Genomic DNA, 20,259 nt, shown 5'->3' on the forward strand with positions numbered 1-20,259 from the left:
AGGGTCAGACGCATGAGCCCAAAGGCTGGAGCGCCCCGAGTAAGGAGAAGAGGTAGTCGACGTAGGCGACCCTTTACCTATCCAAAAAACTGAATGGAGCCAAAGCCGAAGGCGAGGCCCCACCCAGCCCCGCGGGAGTAGACCCAGGTTGGTGCGCCGGCCAGCCTACAGCAGGGGTGGGCGGGGCGAACGTCTGGCCCACCCCCGGGGGCGGGGCGGTACCTGGGCCCCCCGGCCGGGGGCGGGGCTGCGGACGCTCCCCCTTCTCTCGGCTCTAGCCGGCGCAGGCAGCCGCCGCGGCAGCAGGCAAGCGGCGGCCCTGCGAGGCCATGAAGGTGAAGAAGGGCGGCGGCGGGGCTGGGACGGGGGCGGAGTCCGCTCCAGGGGCCTCGGGCCAGAGCGTGGAGCCCAAGCCCGAGCCGCAGCTGCAGGCGGAATCCGAGTCCGGGTCCGAGTCGGAGCCGGAGGCTGGCCCGGGGCCCAGGCCGGGGCCGCTGCAGAGGAAGCAGCCGATCGGGCCGGAGGACGTGCTGGGGCTGCAGCGGATCACGGGCGGTGAGCACCGGCGAGGCAGCGCCACCCGCGGTGGGAGGGCGGGAGGGAGAGAGCGCGGGAGGGGGGCCTCGCGGTGTGCCGAGCCCGGGCCCCCGCCCCCTTTCCCGCCCTCCCCCTACCTCCCCTCCCCCACCCGGGTCCCCCTCGTCTGAGTCCCCTACCCTTCTGCCTCTGAGCCTGAGATCTCCATGTCCCCTCTTCCCTTGATCTCCTTGTGCCCGCCTCTTCTCCCTTTAGACATTTATTTTCACCCTATTCCTTCCTTTCTGAGGAGGCCGTCCCCCTTTCCAAGGTGGAGGTGGGGCAGCAGCTGCAACTGTGACCCCTTCCCCGTGGAGTCTTCAGAGCCCTCTGAGGCTGTTTTTTTTTTTTTTTTTTTTTTTTTTTTTTTCAATAATGAAGATGGGTGCTGAGTGTAGTCTTCTGTCCTCAGTCCCCACCCTGGAGGCTAGGTGGAGGCTGAGCTACAGCTGCGGTGACATTAAGACCCTCGGGTCTCCCTGATCGGTAATGCTCTCACCCTGGATCCCCCAGGAAGTCTGGGGCCATCCTCCAACCCCAGGAAAGGACCTGGGCAGGAAGCTTCAGTGGGTTGGCTCTGGGCCCTCTCAAGGGAATGAGTTAAAACCGCCCTTAGCCTGTCTTCTTTCCGGAGGCCTGGTCTCCGCTGTGGTTGAATTTCTGAGCTGGACTGCCTGGGTTGAAGCCCCAACTGTGCCAGGTAGTTGACTGTGTGACCTTGGGCAAGTAATTTCATCTCTCTGAGCATGTTCATCTATAAAATGGGGACAATGGCACCTACTTTATAGGGCTGTTGTGGAAATTAATTTTCTGATTTTGTATAGTGCCTGGCATGCTGTGCATGCTCTAGTATAATAGGGCTCTTTTATCCACAGTACTGAGGGCCCCACAAGACTGCCCCTGGCTGCTGCCTAGAGGCAGACAACTGGGCATTCAGGGCAGGGGAGGAGGTTACCATAGGCAGGGAACAACGGCTAGGAAGCCTCATGGCAGGGGCAGTGGCTGAACCTCAAAGAACAGATGGCATTTGGAGAGAGAGTGGCCCTCTACCCTAGCTTCATTTATCAGTAATCCTGCCCCAGCTCCCTCTGCGAGAGCAACTCTTGGGACCTCTCTCTGGTAGTGGGGGGCAGGTGCTGGAGTGGACCTGAGCCCTGCAGTTGCAGGAGCAGCAGAGCCCAAGGCTGCCAGACAGAGCCGGGGAGGGGACCATAATGGCAGGTCTAGGCCTGTGCATCTGGGTCCCTGGGGGACCAGCTTCTCTCTCCTCTCTGAGCCAGGCAACAACCATTCTTGGCTGGGCCCCCGAGTGCTGAGCTGCCTTGCCCAAGCAGACACTAGTAGAGGGAGGGAGCCTGGACCAATCTGATGTTACTGCCAGTTGAGCTGTAACTGGCAACAGCAGGTTTAGAATTTAGGGTAGCTCTGGGACAGAACTTCTTTATAGGATGTTTGGAGGTCAGGTTGACCTGTCTGGGTCCTAGGTAACTTTAAAGGTTATTTTGCAACTGTGGGGGCTTCCAGCCCGTGTACCACAGTGTGTTTCCTATTTTGGACGAAGTTCATAGCCTTTAGAAATGGGGCAGCTGTGGGGGATGGGTAGGGGAAAGGGCTTCATGGGAACCCTTTTCTCTATAGAAGGTGAGAACAGGGTTCCAGGGATCTCCACCCTTTTGACCCTAATCACACAGGTCTGAGGGTTGCTCCTCCTGGATTACCAGCCCTGAATCCAGCTTAGGAAGCTATTTGTGGCAGAGGGAAAGGGGGCAGTTGTGTTCTGAGCCCTCAGCCACTCTGCCCCTTTATCTGGCCTTACCCTGGGTCCCAGGCCTCATCCTTCCCTTGGCAGAAGGGAGGGAGTAGGTGCAGTGTTTTGAGCCATGGGCATTCCATTTCTGTCATGTCCTCTAAGGGCAAAGGGGCTAATGATTCAAGGTGCAGTAGAAGAGACTGAGGGCAGACTGCAAGAACTTATTCCCACGTGAGAGAGAGGAGAGGCTCCGAAAGCAAGAGAATGTGGAGGAGAAGGAAGGGTTTTCCAGGGAGCTGGAGTTGGGCCACTAGGATCCTGCTCCCAGTTCTGCCACCTCTTCTTGTCCCTGCACCTTCTTTCCACATCTTGGGATTGGTGCTTACTTTCTGTGAAAATAAAGTGTGTATGGGGTGAGGTGGGTGTTGCCCACCTACATTCCTTCTCCTCTCTCCACACCCTGGACTGTGGTGGACAGGCCAGGGATCAGGCCCCTCCCCAAGCCCTGTGTAGCCCCTGCTGGACCCCAAGGTGCCAGGAGGCTCCTGGGAGGGCTTCCTGGAGGGGGCTGCCCCAGGATTGGGGAAGAGAGAATGACTTTACATTCACTTCCTCTTCCTGCCCCAGAGGAATTGGAGGTGGCCCAGGGGCTTGGAGGGTGATTTCCGGGCCTCTCTGGGGAGGATGTGATGCTGGGCAGGCTAACAGACCAGACCCACCACTGCTCCTTTCTATTTGCTCAGGGCCTCCCTGAGCACTTGCTGCTGCAAGAGAAGTGAGGGTTGGATCAGGCACTGATATTCCTAAACTTCCTCTGGCAGGACTCACCACTCTTCCTGGTTCCTCTTCTGGGCCTGAGGACTCCCTTTACCCCCATGCACACCCCCAAATGCACCTGCCACACCCTCTTCCTGGCTTTGCTTGTACTCTTCACTATGGGGGTGGCTCAGAGCCAAGGCCGGGTAGATGACCTTTGAGGGGGTTCCCTCTCTTTGCTAAGACTTCCTCCCATTTGGAGATCAACAGGGGTTGGGGGCAAAGGTGGCCCCCTTCCCCCAATATTATAGGCTCTGGGCTTGAGTCAGCAGAGCTTTGACTAAGCTGCTTAAGGGAGCTGGGCTGATATAAGCCGCTTATGGGGAGAGGAGGGGGCTGGGAGGTGAGGAGGAGCAGGGAAGGGGTTGTCTGCCTGCCCTAGTATGACCCAGGTCAGGGAAGTCCTTGCCTAATGCATTTAGATGTAGTTCGAGAGGCAGTTATGTGGTGGTGGTGGTGGGGGGGTGTCCTTCAGAGTAGCACTATGTATCTCCTGAGGCAAAGCTGTGTCACCCCCTTTAGAATGAGGTTCTCAAAGGCAGGGCTGTACCTTTCCTTCCGTGCTGGGGACTGCTCATTAGATTGGAGACCCATCTGGCTCAAAGTCACTGAGTTAGCCCTGGCAGAGCAGAGGCTGGAATAAAGCCCCTCAACTCCAGGATGGGAGGGACTGTCGGGGGAGGTGACCTTGGCTTCCACTCACCTTCACCCTGCTCCTCCCTGAGCTCAGAGGCTACTAGGATGGCGCTGTTTGTCTCCCATTAGATCCCAGAGACAGGGCTATGTATCCCCCACACTCTGGGTGTGCCCCCAGGGCAGGGACTCAATTCTCTCTTTCCAGAAGGCAGTGAACTAGTCTGGGGTCTCACAAAGGCTGAGCTGGTAGCGGGGGCTTCTGGACGGGTCCCTCTTTTGCTTAGCTGCCTGTCTCCCCTAGACTACCTATGCTCCCCCGAGGAGAATATCTACAAGATCGACTTCATCAGGTTCAAGATTCGAGACATGGACTCAGGCACTGTCCTCTTTGAAATCAAGAAGCCCCCAGCTTCGGGTGAGTAGGCTAGGTAGGACATAGACGGAGGGAGGAGGTGGGCAAGGGCTGTGAAGTGGGCTACCCAGGGATTCCTCAGGCCGCAGAATAGAGCTGGGGCTGGTCCGTTGCTTTTCTTTCCGGTTTTGGGGCTGGACATCTTGGGAGGATAGTACGGCCCCTTCAGTCCCTGCCAGCCTGCCCTCTGCAGGCCTTCCTGGGAACTGCAGTCCCAGAGGCCCCAGGCCTCTGTGTCTCCCGTGGCCCTGGGAAACCTCAGTTGAAACCGGTGACCTGATTGCTGAACTAGAAACCATCCCCCCTCCCTGTGGAATCATTTGGCCAAAGGTCTGCACCCTAAATGTGCATCAGACTCTCCTGGGGAATTTTTAAGAGTTCAGACAGATGTGGGCCCTGGGGTGGAACCCTGGGTGGGCATGGGCCCCAGCCTGAAGCCCACTGAGCCCCAGTCGGGGTACATTGCAGAGCGGTTGCCCATCAACCGGCGAGATCTGGACCCCAATGCTGGACGCTTTGTCCGCTACCAGTTCACACCTGCCTTCCTCCGCCTGAGGCAGGTGGGAGCCACGTAAGTCACTGGACGGCGGGTGGGGGTGGGGGGGGCACTTGGAGGGGTGGGCAAGGGCTGGGGGTAAGGGTGAGGGTGGGAATGAGCCCTTCCTGAGTTCTTACTGAGCCGCTCTTTTGGGGGTGGTGTCTGTCTTGAGCCTTGCTAGCTGACTTCAAAGCCAAACTCAGACCCGCCCCCTCCGATCTCTCAGGGTGGAGTTCACAGTGGGAGATAAGCCTGTCAACAACTTCCGCATGATTGAGAGGCACTACTTTCGCAACCAGCTCCTCAAAAGTTTTGACTTCCACTTTGGCTTCTGCATCCCCAGCAGCAAGAACACCTGCGAACACATCTACGACTTCCCCCCTCTCTCTGAGGAGCTGAGTGCGTGGGCAGGGCTTTGTGGGAGTAGGGGGTGGGTGGGAGGGGCTAGAGAGACCAAAGTGGGGGGAGCCTGGGTCTGACCCCCTTTCTCCTACCCTGGGTCACCTGTGTTTTGGCCACCATTCCCATGCCACCTGTGGGGAAACTGAGGCTCAAATGGACTGGGGGGACTCTTTGCGGTGGTTCTGAGGTTGTTCAGCTTGTCCCCATCCCACAGTCCTGGAGCCCCTGCAGTGTCCTGGCTCAGGCTTCTGACCTTTGCCCTATCTGGCTGGGCCTCTCTTACAGTCAATGAGATGATCCGTCACCCATACGAAACACAGTCTGACAGCTTCTACTTCGTGGATGATCGGCTGGTGATGCACAACAAAGCAGACTATTCCTACAGTGGAACGCCCTGACCCCCAAAACAGCCCCATACCCCGGGAGGGTCCTGGACCCTCAACCGTGACCTCCCCAACACTCACCTCTCGACCCGAGGCTTCTGCCTGAGGAGTATTTCAAGAGCCCTGGACCCTGAGTCAGCAATGGGAGGGAGGGTACTTGATGGCCCCAGTCCAAATCTCTGAAGCCCATGAGGCCTGGCACATGGGGTGGGGTGGTAGGAGGGCTGTCCGCCTCCATGTCCAGGAAGGCCTCCTGTGAGAAGAGTAGCCAGGACTTCTGGACAGCCTCGCTGGGCTTCTTGGGCCCAAGTTTAAGAATAGTGTTTCCCTATCCAGGCTTTGACCAGGTCAGGGCAGAGACCTATTCCCTGTCCCCTGCCCACCTACAGGCCATTGAGAATTGTAAATTCACAGATGAACATCTGTGGTGGGTGGGGGAGGGTGTCTGGCTGCCAAGCTTCCCAAGGGAGTCCAGGCCCTGGCCCTAGCCCCAACCTTTACCATCAGGGGCTGAGCCACCGCCTGAGGGGTGGGAGGGACGGCCCCCCGGATTGCAGCCTGTGGTAGGGACTGGACCAACTGTATATAGTTTTCAATAAACTCTCTCCTTTTCTGTTCTTTGGCTGTGGGCCAGCGTGTGGGGGTGTGGGTGTGGTGGGGGTGGAACATTAATGTGACTCTCAATTCCTCCTGTCCCCTAGTCCTCTATGCCCTGACATCACAGCATCTAGAGTCAGCATTTACTACATGTTACAGCTGGGAAGGGTTTTTCCTTTGACAAAGATGGAGACCCAGGCCCTGAGAGGGGAAAGCTTTGGCTCAAAGTCCTAGACCGCTCTGGCAAAACGGGGGCTGGGACAAAAGCCCTCGACTCTAAGGTGGACGGAAGGTGTGGGGGAGGTGGTCTTGTTCTCCACCCCTTCTTCCCTCACCCAGAGCCCACTGGGACTACTAGTTTGTGTTTGTAGCCCTCATCAGAGATTCAAGGTGGACACAGTTTGGGCTAAGGTTTGGAGCCATCTCCTTGGCCTCAGCTGCCTTGGGGAGCCCCTGGCCTGGCCGCCCTACATATAACATTGCCTCTGGCCCCCAGCACTACCCCAGACCCAGAAGAGCTCTTAATTCCCTTAGTAGAGGAAACTGGGGAACTGAGATAGGTGGAGAGCTCACACCCTACTCTTCCCACCCACTAATTTAGATATGCCTGGTGACAGCCCTCTCTGGGCTGAGGCTTTAACCTAACCCACTAAGAAGTCTAGAAGTGCTGGAATTCGACTGGTGGAGCCCTTGCTGGGACTGGGTCCTGGGCTGAATTCTGGGAATTCTATTTTTTTTTTTTTTTAAGTTTATTTACTCAGCACGCTGGGGAGAGGGAGAGAGAGTCCCAAGCAGGCGCCACACTGTCAGCACAGAGCCGGCTGTGGGGCTCGAACTCACGAACCACGAGATCATGGCCTGAGCCGAAATCTAGAGTTGGGCACTTAACTAACTGAGCCACCCGGGTGCCCCAAACTCTGGGAATTCTAAAATGAGTGAGACCTGGAACAAATACTTGTTTGCAGGAGTAAGATGGACCGGGCATACAGGGGAGCAAGAGTGGTCCTGCTTGGAGAGATCTCAGGAGGACACTTGGAGGAGGCAGCATTGCAGCAGGTGCTTGAATGGCTCAGCATGACTGGCCAGAAGAGGTGGGGTAAGCATTTGTGCATAGGAAGCAGCACTAAGCAAATGTTTGGAGGCAAGATTTATCCAGGGCATTTGGGAAGGTGGGTATTTATGATGTGGAAGGAAGACACAGGTGCCTTGTAGTGCAGGTGGTGAGGCTTCTCCTGAGGGAGGGGGAAGGATTAATCGGGAATGACCTGTTCCGATGATCTCTGGAAGGCTGGATCTGAAGGAGTGAGACTAACAGCCAACACATAGTGGGTGCCAGACCTCTGGCTGGGCGCTTTATATGTGCTGGAATGTTCACAGTCCTTTGTGAGGAAGGCACTGTTATTATGCCCACTTTACAGAAAATGCAGGCCTAGAGGGGGTAACATGCCCTGCCAATGTTGCATAGCTATTAAGTGATGGCATCAGGAGTCTAACCTAACCCCGGCAGTCTGGCTCTGGAGTCCCTGGATGACCATGCTATGGGCAGGGGCCGCCGAGGAGGGTGTTGCAGTCATTTGACTGACCGCTGAAGGGACCCTGAATTAGATCAATATCCATAGAGATGGAGAGAGATAGGTGAAGTGGAGATTTTTAAGAGGGAATCTTTCTGGGGCTGGTGGCTGATGAGGTGGTTGGAGACAGGGAGGAGTCAAGGCTGAAGCCCTGGTCCACAGCCTGAATGTTGGGGTGGGAAGGGGTGCTGTCACTGGGCTTGGGAACCCAAGTTGGATCAGGGTGGGAGCTAGGGGGAGGTGATGAGTTCAGGTTGAGATCTGCTGTGGTGTGGGACAGCTTTCTTGAAGGAGGCGACTGGGAGGACAGAAAATTCAGGCACTGAGACCAGGAGGCAAATGCGGGCTGGAGATGGTGATCCTTGGAGGTCATTGGCCACAAGACAATTGCAGAGGCTGCAATGGTGGCTGAGCTATGGGGCGCCCAACTGGCACCACTGGTGTTTAGTGAGCAGGAGGCAGGAACGCTAAATGCCCTCCAATCAATGGAGTGCTCCATGCAAATAGTCCACACCTCCCAACTAAGGGTCACTGAATGGGAGTGTGTAACCCTAGGCAAGGCCATTGAGTGTTTGAGAACAGGGCAAAGGGAGAGGAATCCATGATGGAGAAAGGAAGAGCAGCCAGACAGGGGGGAAGAGAAGCCTCTTTTGTAGTAGGATATGTTAGAAGCTAAGGGAAGAAAGACTTTTACCAAGAAGTGAGAGGTCAGGAATTGTCAGTTGTCCCAAAAGTGAGGAAGGGGCCTGGGGTGGGGTGGGGGGCGGTTTGCAGATGAAGCTGTATAGGTATACAAAGTATTTGGAGTTGGAGGTGCTGTTGATGGGGTTAAAAAGCTACAGAGAAGCTGTAGCAAGCAAGAGGGACTTTCAGACCTACAGCTGTTAGAAAGAGGACTCTCCACCACTACCCTGGTAACAGTCTTCACTGTGCCTGCTAAGTCGATCTGGGTTGAGGTTCTGGATTGGGCTGAGGTCCTCATCCCCGACACGGGTAGCAGTTTAGCACTTACCCTGAGAGGGCCTGGAGGAGCTCAGATGAGAGAAGTCTTGGCCCCCTGCCTCCTTTTAAGCCTTCTTGTCTCTGGCACTCGTCCTGCTGCTAATGGTTCCTGGCATTTGGTTCTGCACTCGGTTCCTGGCACTTTCCCGAGGAACCTAGAGGATCCCCAGGAAGAAGAAGGAGGGAGAAGATAGGGTGGGGGTGGGTCTAGTCCTGGCTCTGATGATGATGAGCTGTTGACCCTGCCAGGGCCGGGCCTCAGATTCCATTTCTCTGAAGTGGGCCAGAATTCTTTGTTTTGACTCTTCAGGAATGTCATGGGAACCCCATTACTGGCTTGAGCAAGAAAGCCCAAGAGACCCACCATTCATGCCGACCCAGGCTGGTCTGGGTGAAGCACGTTGGGGCTGCCAAACCCACCGCAAGATATTAAGATGCTTCCCTTCCAGTTGGTGAAGAGCTGCTATCTCAAGTCCCTAGTGCCTTCTTCCCTCTCCTGGCCCCTCCCCTTAAGAGCCACCCTCCATCCCTCATCACCCTGCAACTAAAGCAAGGGTGCTTTACCTTTCTGTGCGTCACAGACCCCTTTGTTATCGTCTGCTGAAGCCTACAGACAATAAGGGTTTTTTGGGTTTTTTTTTTATGACTACAAAATATATGGCAATCCTAAACACAACACACTATATAATAGAAATCTATATATCTATTCTGCAATACCTGTAATATAACATGAAAACATCTGTGATTTCTAATCTGCGATTTCTCTACCTTATATGACAAAGTCACAGATTCCACTAAAGCTATTGTGGTTTGTTGTGGACATTTGTAATTGAGGGAAATACTACATTTGAGGTAGAGATGAATGAAAATGAAGGTATAATTTCTTCATCCAATTTGATAAGCCCATGAATTCTAACCAGTTTTAGAACCCGTATGTTTAGCAACCCCCCTCCCCCCCGCCCCTGGGCAAAAAAAAAAAAAAAAGTTAACTCCCGGCAAACGGGGCGCTTCCAGACCCTACATCCACTCAGCTCAAATGAGTGAACGGTTCGTGTGAGGTGACCAGCAGGGGGCAGCATATGAATGGGAGTGTGCGGCTCAGCTCAGAGTGGCTACAGCCCAGGTTTAAAAGAAGGGCCAGACTGGTTCCAAACAAAAACAAACACAAGACCCCAGATCCTGTTTGCACCTGCCTTACTCGGGTGGTTCCCAGCTCACTAGTAGGTGTGTTAAAGGGGCCCATGGGACAAAGGTCTGAGTACCTCTGGAGATGTCCTCTGCTTACCACCTAGGATGGAAGTGTAGAGTAGGGGGCTTCACCCCTTTCTTTCACAGCCAGGGCTGGGCCGGGCAGGTGCACTGGCTGGCCATGCCTCCCCGCACTCGGCACCCTATCCTTGCCGTCCTGGACACAGGCTTAGAGCCTCTTAGGGAGGGTGCCGCTGTTGGGGGCGGGGGGGGGGCTCTATTATGGTATCTCTACAGAGCTGTCCTCTGGGGCAAGCAAGTGGTGCTGCCTGGCTCCTGGAAGAACTTTCCAAGCCTTGAGGTTCATGTATGTGCTTTTGTCTCCCACACCTATCCTGTCCCTGTTCAGGCAGAGCGTGGGGCTTCCTCTTAGGCTGTCCTTTGGTGACAGCAGCCCACCAAGGTGGCGCCTGGGAGGTGAGTCTGAAGTGCGACTGAGGGGGCCCCTTACGCTCCAGAGATCACCGTCCAGGGCCAGCAGTGTGAATAGAACCACACTGTGCTCCATTCATGTCACCCGTGGAACCCAGAGCTCCAGCCAGGGAAAGATGGCGGCAGGAAGGCACAGGCTGGATGGGGAAGTGACCCCTTCTTGTGTGAGGAGATGGGAGTGTTCGAGGAGGGAAGCGGTCGCAGTAGGACGGGGTGTAGGGGGAGGGAATCCTCTTCCTCCTTGTGGGCAGGTCAGCTGCTTCCTTGCATCCTTTTGGCGGTTCTCCTGGGAAGAGGCCCCACTGTCCTGCCCTCTCATCCTCCCCAGGCTGATCAGGAAGTCCTCCTAGATGTCTCACTGTTTAGATTTGGAAACTTGACAGCAAAGAACGAGAGTCAGGGTGACAACACAAACCCAGGGCATCGACAATTAGTGAGGCCTGGCCTTTCTGTCCAGGGAGGGGAAATCCAGAAATGAAGCCTCGGGAGCCAAGACTACAAGGCATTTGCTTTATTGTTCCAGGTCAGGGGATAATGGCAGGCCATCGAGGGATCTGCTTGTGCCTAACTGAGCCCAGGAAAACCTCTGGGGGTTCTTGTCACCCCCGGGCCTCCAGGGTAGGCAGAAGCTCCCACTTGGTGTGGGTTGGGCTCTCCGGTAGGGCATGGCGGGCAGCCTGGACACACCCCCTAGCTCCAGGGACATCCTGGGTCTGCCAAGCAGTCAGAGAGAGGGGAGCGTGGGGGCTCACCCCCCACCCTGCCAGCCTGCATCAGGCTTCCCTTCCCTGAAAGGAAGAGACTGCCCGGGACGGTTGGAAGTAATTAGTTAGTTGGGACCTAAACTACATGAATTTCTTACAGAAGGGGTGAGATTGTAGTGATCTGGAGGGGCCCTTCCTGCACCCAGGGCTGGGAAGAGAGGACACTTTTAAGTTTCCAAGGGCAAGGACTTTTCCAAACACTTTGTGTCAGAATTGGGCTCAGTTTGGTCCTGGGGTGGACGCTGCCCCTCCTGTGTGTCCTTCTGGGGGAGGTCGGACAGAGTGTTTACTGAGGATGGGCAGAGCCTGGCAGAGTGGGGGCTGCTACTCAGCCAGTGGGGGACCCACAGACAACTTGGGGAGAGGCCCCATCCCTACTCCTCCTTGACAGGCTGCTGGGATGAAGTTGGGAGAATAAATACAGGGGGCTTCTGGGAGAGAGCATGCTAGGATGGGCCACGCCTGCAGAAAATGTGGACATCAGAATAGAGCTTCAGGGTGGTCTTGGGCCTGGCATGAAGACCCTGAGCCCTCAGCTCTCAGCTGCCCCAGGAATGGAGCAGCCAGGCTCTCAGTGGTGTAATTCTGATTCCTCTGGGTAGAAGGTATGTGGGTGGGTGTATGTCTGAAAGACTCTGTGTGTGTGTGTGTGTGTGTGTGTGTGTGTGTGTGGTGCATATGCATGTACACATTAACGCAGAAGCGCTTAAGTGGGGATGAGTGTGAGCTAAGGAGAGTGTTTTTGGTTTTTTTGTTTTTTTCCCAGACACTGGGTCTTCAGGGACCCTGAGTGAGGAGCTGGCTCGCTCAGCTGGCGGAAATGTGTGAGGGGCAGCATCGTGGGTGGTGTCTTCTTCACCCCCTGGCTGCCAGCTAACAAACAGTTGGCTTAGTGGCACAGGGGACAGGGATGGTTTTCCTTCCTTGACCTTTAAGGTGAGCCCGACGTGGGCGGCCAGCTGGGACTTCCAGGCCACATAAAGGCTTCTGGGTGTGGCTCACGCGAGGGCCATGGGCTTGGAGCTGGGGCTGAGGTACACAGAGGGGCCAGCGGGGGCCGTGGGGGGTGTGGGCTCCAGCTCCATGAAGGCCGAGTAGAGGGTGGTGAGGTGCAGGTCACCCAAAGCCCCGGAGCCTCCACCGCCTGGTGGTGCCACGTCGCCACTCCCACTGCCTGTCTCTGCCAGACAGGGCCCAGGTGGGAAGCAATGGGGTGGTGGCGGAGGTGGTGGCATTGAAGATGATGTCGGGGACGAGGTCACCAGTACCAAGGGATCGAGGGCCAAGCTGTCATCCTTCAGCTGTTCCCACAGGTTTCCTAGGTGGTGGAGAGAACAGGTGTCACTGGGAGGTGCAAAGGAGCCCTGTCTGTCCCCTTGACCCCATGGCTCTCACGTGCTAAAGAGAACAGGATTGGGGTAACCTTGGCTGGGGAGCCGCCCCTTGGCACTCGCTGTGTGACCCCAGGCAGTTGCCGGAACTCTCAGATTCCTCTGCTGTATTCTAAATGATCTCTGGGGCTCTGTGTTTTGGAGGTCAGGGGAGGGAGAGTGGAGGAGTTAAGGACTTGAGAGCTGCCTATTGGAAGGGCTGATACCTAACGCCGCGCACTCTGGAGCGAGCCTGCAGAGGGAGCCCCTGGAACTCTTCCCCCTGGCTCCTGCCCAGGCTCCCGAGGAAGGTGGTTACACAGCCAAGGCTAAGGATCTTCCAACAATGCACTGCAGGACCTGATGAGGTGGCTGGGCTCGGCTCTCTGGGCCTCCTCCACTGCGGGCCCAAGGGAGAGGAGTGGAGCCGGGAACACTGACTCTGGGGAGGAGACAATGCTGCCCCCCACCTCCTCTTTGTGTTGTGTGTCCTGCTTGTGTCAAGGCAGGCCAGGGCCTGGCCTGGGTATCAGGGCTGCGGGGATGGAGGAAGACGGCCGGACTAAACCCTGGACTGAACTTGGCTGCTTGGGTTCCAATCCTAACTCTCCTTCTTTCTAGCTGAGTGACCTTCAGTAAGTTACATAACCTCAGCGTGCTTTTGTGAAGTGGGTTTAACGGTCGCTCCTTCTTTAAAGGTCCAAATGACAGAGCACATGTAAAGCAACTCACACGATGCCTGATTGTTACTAGGGGCTCAGATGCGTGTCTATGGGAGCCCACATGTCTACGGCTTCCTCTGAGACTCCCACTTCTGGACAGGGCTGAGGATCTAGCTGTACGTTTCTAATGAGCTTCCCAAGACCTGGGCTGTCTCCCCACAGGACTGGGAGCTCTGCGAGGGCCAGCTGTCTCCACCTGCTTGTGGATGCCCCCTACCCTGGTGTGCCCAGAAGGTCTGAGGCCTGGGTCAGCACCCTCCTCCAAATGTCCTGTGGCCGGGACCAGGGCCTGGGCATGCACTGAAGTTTAGATTAGAACGGTTGGGCTTGGCCGCGAGCAGAGGTGGAGCAGGCAAGGTGGAATGGAATAGACAGAACCTCTCCGCAGACTCCTGTCCCCAAAGCTCTCCGGGACTGGCCTCGTTCTGAGGCCTTACATTCTTCCTGGGGCAAGAGCTCTTTCTTCCTTCTGTATTAAAAGATGAACTCTGAGAAAATGCAACCGCTTCTGGGGAATGTTCCGACTGTCATCAGCTCACCGTCAATATGGAATGGAACTTGGGCTCTTCCCCACCTACCCAGAGCTGAGGGTGGTTTGATGACGGGGTCAGTCGGAACATGTTCAGGGGCACCAGGAGGAGGGAGGTGGAGGCAAGGACCTTCCTCTTTGCCCCTTGGCATCCCTCGCCAGCTCGAGACTTGTCTGCTTCAACTGACCAGAAGCCTGGCAGCTCCGGGCTGCAGCCTGGAGACTTGGAGGGGATGGGCCGTTCTGCCAGACGCACCTCTCCAGTCCTGTCCCACCTTCCCTTTCCCACCCCCAGCTCACCCTGGAAGTCAAAGTCGGTGAGAGAGGGGTTGATGGCATCCAGGTCAGTGCCAAGGTCTCCGTCTGGCAGCAGGGTGTCATGCATGGTCCTGGCCGGGGAAGGCTCAGCCAGCAGCTTGGCGCTGTGACTGGGTGGGGTGTTGGCAGGCAGAGGCGAGTCCTGGGGGGTGCCTGGCTGGGCCCGCAGCTCAAGGTGCCCATCTGGCTGTGGGAACAATGGCTGCGGAGGTCCAGGAGGGGCCAGGCCCGGTGAGAGGTGCGAATATGTCTGCCCGTAGCAGGAAGGCACGTGTCCTCCAAGTAGGTCCTGCAGGGGGTTCTTGCCAGGAATGGGGCCTGGGGCTGGGTGGATTGAATGCAGTGGCTGGGAGAGCCCAACTGGAGGTGCCAGGGGCCGGATGGGGCCTGAGCCTGCCAGCCCGGGGGGTGGGCAGCCCAGCAGTGGGGGGCCCAGCTTCTCCCTCTTCTCTCCAATGAGGCTGTCCAGCTCTTCTAAAAAGACCCAAGAGAGAGGGACATCATGAGACTTCCCTTTCCCCACAATCCCTCCCCAGCCTTGGAACCGCTCAGGCCCTCCCCTTACTGACAGGCTCTCTTTGCTCAACCTATTTAGCCTCCCTCCCTCCCTCTCTGTCTGCTAGTGGGTATGCCAGGCCCTCCCCTGCTCCCTTGCATTGCCCATTGGCCTCCCACCTGGCTTGGCCATGCTCTTGCGGACAGCAATAGGGTCTTTCCTCTTCCACTTCTGTAGCTCTTCCTGCATCTTGTCGATTTTGGCCGGATTGAGGGCCCACAGACAGCCCTTGCGAGAGGAACTTCCTGATTTGTTCTCCACCTTCTCAAAGCACTTGTTGAGAGACAGGTTGTGGCGAACAGAATTCTTCCAGCCGTCGGGCGCCGTCTGCCGGAGCGGAGCAAGACAAGAATTCAGGCCGGGGTCAAGTAGCCAGGGTGGGGTCTGGGCTCCGGGAAACTCTTCCTGCTCCCTCTGGGCACAGAACTGCCACCCGTCTGGAGCTTGGCGTCCTCCTCGGCGCCCAGCCCATGCTTGGCACCCCCTTCCGTGGTGGGCAGGAATCTTGACTGCAAACTATTTTCGCTTAAAATCTGCCTTCATCCCGCTCCCACCTCTGGCGACCCTTCAGAGGATTCTTGAAGTGATTCATAAAGGGAGGGCCCGTTCCCTATCTGGAGTTGGGTCCTCGGGCCCATGCTGGGACCCCTCTGTGGACGGGGAACTCACTACTCAGGTCTTGGATGCCAGTTTTGGAATTAGGAGGAAGCTATGGAATGTTCCTTTCCTGGGTCTGCCTCATCCCTGCTGGGGCAAACTCAGAAGCAAAGAAAGAGGGGTGAGGTTGTATTTGACTGTGTGCACACGTTGCACACATGTGGCCTGAATATCTGGGTTTTGGTGACGGAGGGAGAGAAGGAGAGATTGGCTATGCATACGCACACGCGAGTGTCCCTGAATATGTCTCGCCGGTGTGAGCCTTCTCTTGGGTTGGTGGGCCGCGAATTCCCTTGAGCGTAAGGTGTGTGTGTGAGAAAGTCTCTCTGGGTGTGTGGGGGTACCCATGATTGCATGCGTGTGTGGGTGTGAGTGTTCACATGAGTGTGCCCGGGGGGGGGGCGTGCCCTGGTGGGGAGGCCAGCCCTCAGGTGGGGAGTGGGGGGGCTCGTGCCAACAGAATAAACACCCATTAGGAGGCCCGGTCATGCCACCAGTGCGGTAATTGTGCTCAGGGAGGGTTGTAAAAACCATTAGGCTGACTCAGTTGGGTGAGAGGCGGTGGCGGGGGTGCCAGTGGGCACCCCCATCCTCCCCACCTCCAGCTCTGTTCCAGCCTCTGTGACGGTCCCGGGCCCAGCAGGGGCCAACTATGGGCAGGACATCTGCTCCAGCCAGCGGGGCCCCTATGCCCTTAGTCCCTGGTCCCTTTTCCCTTTCAGCTTGCAGTTTCTGGCTAATGAGGGGCGGCCACTCCCTCCTCCCCGGCTCACTTGCCCCAGGGAGCAGCCAGGCTGAATCACGCCCAGCAGAACTGGGTCCTGATGCCAGCGTCACGGCAAGTTGCTGGCAGGAGCTGCGGGAGCCTTTGTCAGGGGCAGCTGGCCTGGGACAGGGGGCTGGTTGAGATGACCCCCAAGGCTCCCAGGGTCATAAGGGAGGATTCTGGAGCCACCAGACCAGCCAGCTGGGGCTTTGCCTTCAACTCCCACGACGGTCCCTACTAAGAGTCGAGGTTGTGTCGCCTGATGGGCAGAGTTAATGGGCACTGGGCCCTTTTATGGGCCCATAAATCTGTGACTTTGGGATGCCAGGACAGCCCCCACCCCAGCCACTTCCTGTTTGGAAGAGGGATGGTCAGCACTAGCAATTATGTCCAGTGGATGGACACTTCCCCGGTCCCACATCCCTGACTCATGGGGTTACAGGACACCCACCTCAGCTGCCTTGGGCATGAGTGCTATGCACCCCAGGGTCCACCTTGTTCTTGCCCAGAAACATGACCTTCAAATGGAGAGTGAGAGATAAAGGGGGCAGAGGATCTTTGAACTAATTCCTTGGGCAGGTCAGAGGGGATCCGTCAGAGTTGGAAGGAATGTATGTGCCAACTGGTCCAACCTGACCATTTTACAGATTGGGAAACTGAGGTCCAGGGAAGAAAGGGCCTGGCCCTAGATCACACAGGAGGCAGTGACAGAGCTGACTCCAGCCCTGTCCCCTCATTAAGGGCCTTGCCCAGGTCACCCTATAGGGCTGGCTTCACCACCGGGGCCCGTCCCAGCCTCACAGATGCTTTCTCTCTGAAGTCAAATGTAAACTCGGGAGTGAGGGGGTGATGCAACTGGCTAAGAACAACAACTAGAACCAAAAACAACAACAAAAAAAAGCTGTTAGACCTCTTCACTCTTCAGCCCCATAAAACAGGGATTACACAGCTCCCAGGAAAAATAATTAAGCCAGGAAGATGAGATGCAGGGAGGGGCTGGGGGCCAGGCTGGGAGTTGGCAGGGAGGAATGGCTGAGAGGAACAGGGCAGGGCCCTCGATTCCCTCTCTCTAGCCTGGCCCCTGGAAGCCCTAGAGAAGGCCCTCCAGATCTACAGGGATCAGGAAGAGTTTGGTCTCCAGACCGATTGGGATACAGGGGCAGCCCTGGATACTGGCTTTGATGCTTCTCAAATCCCAGAGACAACTCTCCCCGCTCTTCCTTTGTCTCCCAGAATCTCTGGCAGACGACCACACTTTGCCATTCCCGGCCAGACCACTGTGGCCATCTTGCCCGCTCATTTGATGGCAAGGCAGCAAGTATAAACTTGTCTGAATATCAGCTTCTAATTATCCCCAGGCAGGATCATTGGGAAGCCAGTGAAGCCAGGGATCGCCTACTGGCAGGTGGAGATGAGCTCTGGACCCGGGCCTCAGCTCCTGCCTGCTGTCCGGTTAGCGGATGGGACTGTATCCCCCAGGATGTAGACCTTGGAGAAAGCATTCCTCACACACAAACTCTGGTCTCCCCTGCACCCACCCTGGAAGAAGAGGTCTATGCTGGAGGGTCTGGGGGGGGGGGTGGGCAGATGTGTGAAACCAAACAGCTTGAGGCAACAACGGCTCCCCCTGCTGTGTGACATCGAGCAGGTGGATCACCCTTTCTGATGTGTTTGCCCCTCTGGAGAGAAGGGCGTCTGTCCTGCCTCTACGGAGGGAGTCTGGTAGAGCCCTCAGAAGCCCCTTGAGTGGGTGACAGGACCTAGATACTGTACAGGTAAAGCCACCCAGTTCCCTGGAACTCTCGAAGACCGTGAAGCCCACACCCCGCTTTCTGGCAGAACTGTAGCTGAGCCTGCCGCCCACAGAGGCAGATCTTAATCTCTCCCTGGAAGGCAATGGGTCCTGTGGTCCCAGCATCCCATGCCACCTTGGCTGGATAGCTCTTACCCAAATTCCTTTAGCCCTACAGCAGCGTGGGGGCAGGGGTGGGGAAAGTCTCTCATTTCTTCCCAAGGTGTCTCTCCCCACTTGGGGTAGGTGGATGTTTCTGGAAGCCTGTCAGGACGGACATGTCCACTTTCCAGCAGCCTAAGGACTGACTCCAGCCTGCTGCGTAACCTTGTGTGAGTGGCTTGAGCTCTCTGCTCCTTACACGGAAGTCTGACCTTTTGACATGGAGACCAGGGGAAGCGTGGAGGAAGTGGGGCAAACCCTCCCCTGGCTTTCGTTCTAACCCTTGTTCCACCTTCCAACGGAAGCCTCTGGCTCCAGAGAGGCCTGGCCTGCCCAGGACCTGGGGATGGCGGGAATGGGGTGGATCTTGGGCTCACCTTGAAGTAAGGAAAGTGCTCCGTCATGAAATTGTAGATCTCGCTGACAGGAAGGCTCCCAGTTTTACTGTTCTTAAGGGCCATGAAGATGAGGATGCTGAAGGCAGAGAAAGCCTTGAGTTTGAACTTGGGAGCAGGCTGGGAGTCTCCCCGTCACCACCCCACCTGCCCCGGCAAGAGTGGTTGAGGGAGGAACCTGCCGCAGATTTAGGTGAGAGGCTCTATGAGGTTGGAAAGAGAAAGGGTGAGGACGCGTCCGCTGAAGCCAGGAATTACGGCAATACGAGGGTCTTGTGGCATCTTGAGAGCCCTGGGTTGTAATCCTGGCTTGGCCATTCACTAGCTATGTGACCTTGGGTGAGTGCCTTAACCTCTCTGAGCCTCAGTTTCCTCAGCTTTGAAGTAAAAAAAAAATGTAATAGCTACCTCAGAGTTGTGACGATTAAGGGTGATGCCTAGAACATAGAAGGCACTCATTAAATGGAAGTTGTCATTACCAGTCAGCCCTCAGCCAATCGCACACTGAATGTTGGATAGTAAGGGAGGGAACTGAGGTTCCTTGAGCCCCTGCCCCTGCAATGTGCCAGGCATATTCTCTCACTTAATCCTTTCAAAGCCCTGAATATTGCTGTCCCCCCCCCCGACTTTTTTTTTTTTTTAAACAGATGAATAAACAGGCTCAGAGAGGTCAGATAGCTTGCCTGAGGTTTCACACCCTCTAGAAACCCGCGGGGTATGACTTCCCTCCTCTGGCATCACCTTATACCTTGAGGATTCCATGCCTCAGCTTCTCCACTCTTCCTCTCACCCACCCCCTTCCACCACAGGGGTGCTGGGAAACATACCTGTAGGAGTAGATGGGTTTTGGGAAGAGAGGCTGGTGCCCGTCGGTGCTGGCCTGGGGTGCGATCCGCTGGTATGGATAGTGTGAGGAGCCCAGGTATGGTATGGGGTAGCTGCCGCCACCTGGTGAGTACTGTAGAGGTCAAAGGGGGCAGAATGGTTGCCATGGTAACCAGTCTTTCCCAAGGTGGGGGTGATCCCCTCCTCGCCCCATTCATATACATCCAGAGAGGGAGCTGAAGCCAGACTCTTCTCTCTCTGGTCATGGGCTCCAATAGCAGAACGATCTGAGGGGGCTGGCCAAGGGTGTGGACATCTGAGGGGCTCTGAGGTGATCCACGTTCCCAAATTCGGGGTCTCAGAGCCCTCAAAGCTTCCCCCCCCCTCCTGGCTTCCTTCCTCTCCTGACATCTAGGTGCTCTGGTTGCCATGGTGATGGGAGAGCAGCCTGGCGGGGCTAGAGAGTGTGAGGGCCTCCAGGCCTCCCCTGGAATTTCCCGGAACGGCTGGGCCGGAAGCAGGGTGTCCAGCCTGGGCGTTCGTTTGCTGGGCACTGCCACCTTTTATGAGTTTCAGTGGCTCTTTGAAAGGGCAGGTCATGGTGGTGGGCCGGTGGGGGTAGGAGGTGGTTTTACGGCAAAGGGAGTGGCTGCGGTGCCAGGGGTGGCGTTTTATGGGGGCCATGGGGGTGGGAGACTCTGACTCCCCCATCTGCTCCAGGCTGAAGTGCTCTTTCCAGGTCACCCGAGAGACACTTAGTGCCTGAGTCACCCTCTGTGCAGGCTCCATAAAGGCCTGGGTGCGGCCATCTTGTTGGAGGGGGGGTGCGGAATGCAGAAAGCATCAAAGCAAGGCTGGGCATGGTGAGGCCATTTAAGGTCTGGCAGCCCCTGAACCATGCTGTGGCTCAGTCCTTGATGGTCTAGGCTGCCTCACGGACACCCCCTACCCCGGGGCCAGACCTTGAGCCTCAGGATGGCTTTAGCCTCTCCAGCTAGGCTCCTCATGGCAGCGAGGGTGACCCCTCATGTGCTCCCTCG

The 20,259-nt window shown here is 56.5% G+C and overlaps 2 protein-coding genes across 8 annotated transcripts in view; one reads left to right on the forward strand and one right to left on the reverse strand.

Moving 5' to 3' along the window:
* Positions 1 to 275: 275 nt before the first annotated feature.
* UNC119 (unc-119 lipid binding chaperone) lies at positions 276 to 6,130 on the forward strand. The gene is made up of 5 exons (XM_023243435.2): positions 276 to 555; positions 4,080 to 4,193; positions 4,659 to 4,761; positions 4,955 to 5,127; positions 5,416 to 6,130. Exons 1-5 carry the CDS (start codon positions 330 to 332, stop codon positions 5,526 to 5,528), a joined length of 729 nt encoding a protein of 242 aa, XP_023099203.1. The 5' UTR covers positions 276 to 329; the 3' UTR covers positions 5,529 to 6,130.
* A 4,729-nt stretch (positions 6,131 to 10,859) lies between these two features.
* The window catches only part of FOXN1 (forkhead box N1), a 28,611-nt gene continuing 19,211 nt past the window's right edge, over positions 10,860 to 20,259 (reverse strand). For all 7 annotated transcript variants that reach the window (XM_019817475.3, XM_019817476.3, XM_019817473.3 and 4 more), the window contains exons 5-9: positions 19,222 to 19,352; positions 18,377 to 18,473; positions 14,742 to 14,949; positions 14,049 to 14,540; positions 10,860 to 12,445 (exon numbers count right to left, since the gene is read on the reverse strand). In XM_019817475.3, the coding sequence (XP_019673034.2) occupies positions 12,126 to 12,445; positions 14,049 to 14,540; positions 14,742 to 14,949; positions 18,377 to 18,473; positions 19,222 to 19,352 (1,248 nt within the window). In that variant the 3' untranslated portion in view covers positions 10,860 to 12,125. The remainder of the gene's footprint in view (positions 12,446 to 14,048; positions 14,541 to 14,741; positions 14,950 to 18,376; positions 18,474 to 19,221; positions 19,353 to 20,259) is intronic.

Source organism: Felis catus, chromosome E1, assembly GCF_018350175.1.
Source record: "Felis catus isolate Fca126 chromosome E1, F.catus_Fca126_mat1.0, whole genome shotgun sequence".
NCBI classification, from domain to species: Eukaryota; Metazoa; Chordata; class Mammalia; order Carnivora; family Felidae; genus Felis; species Felis catus.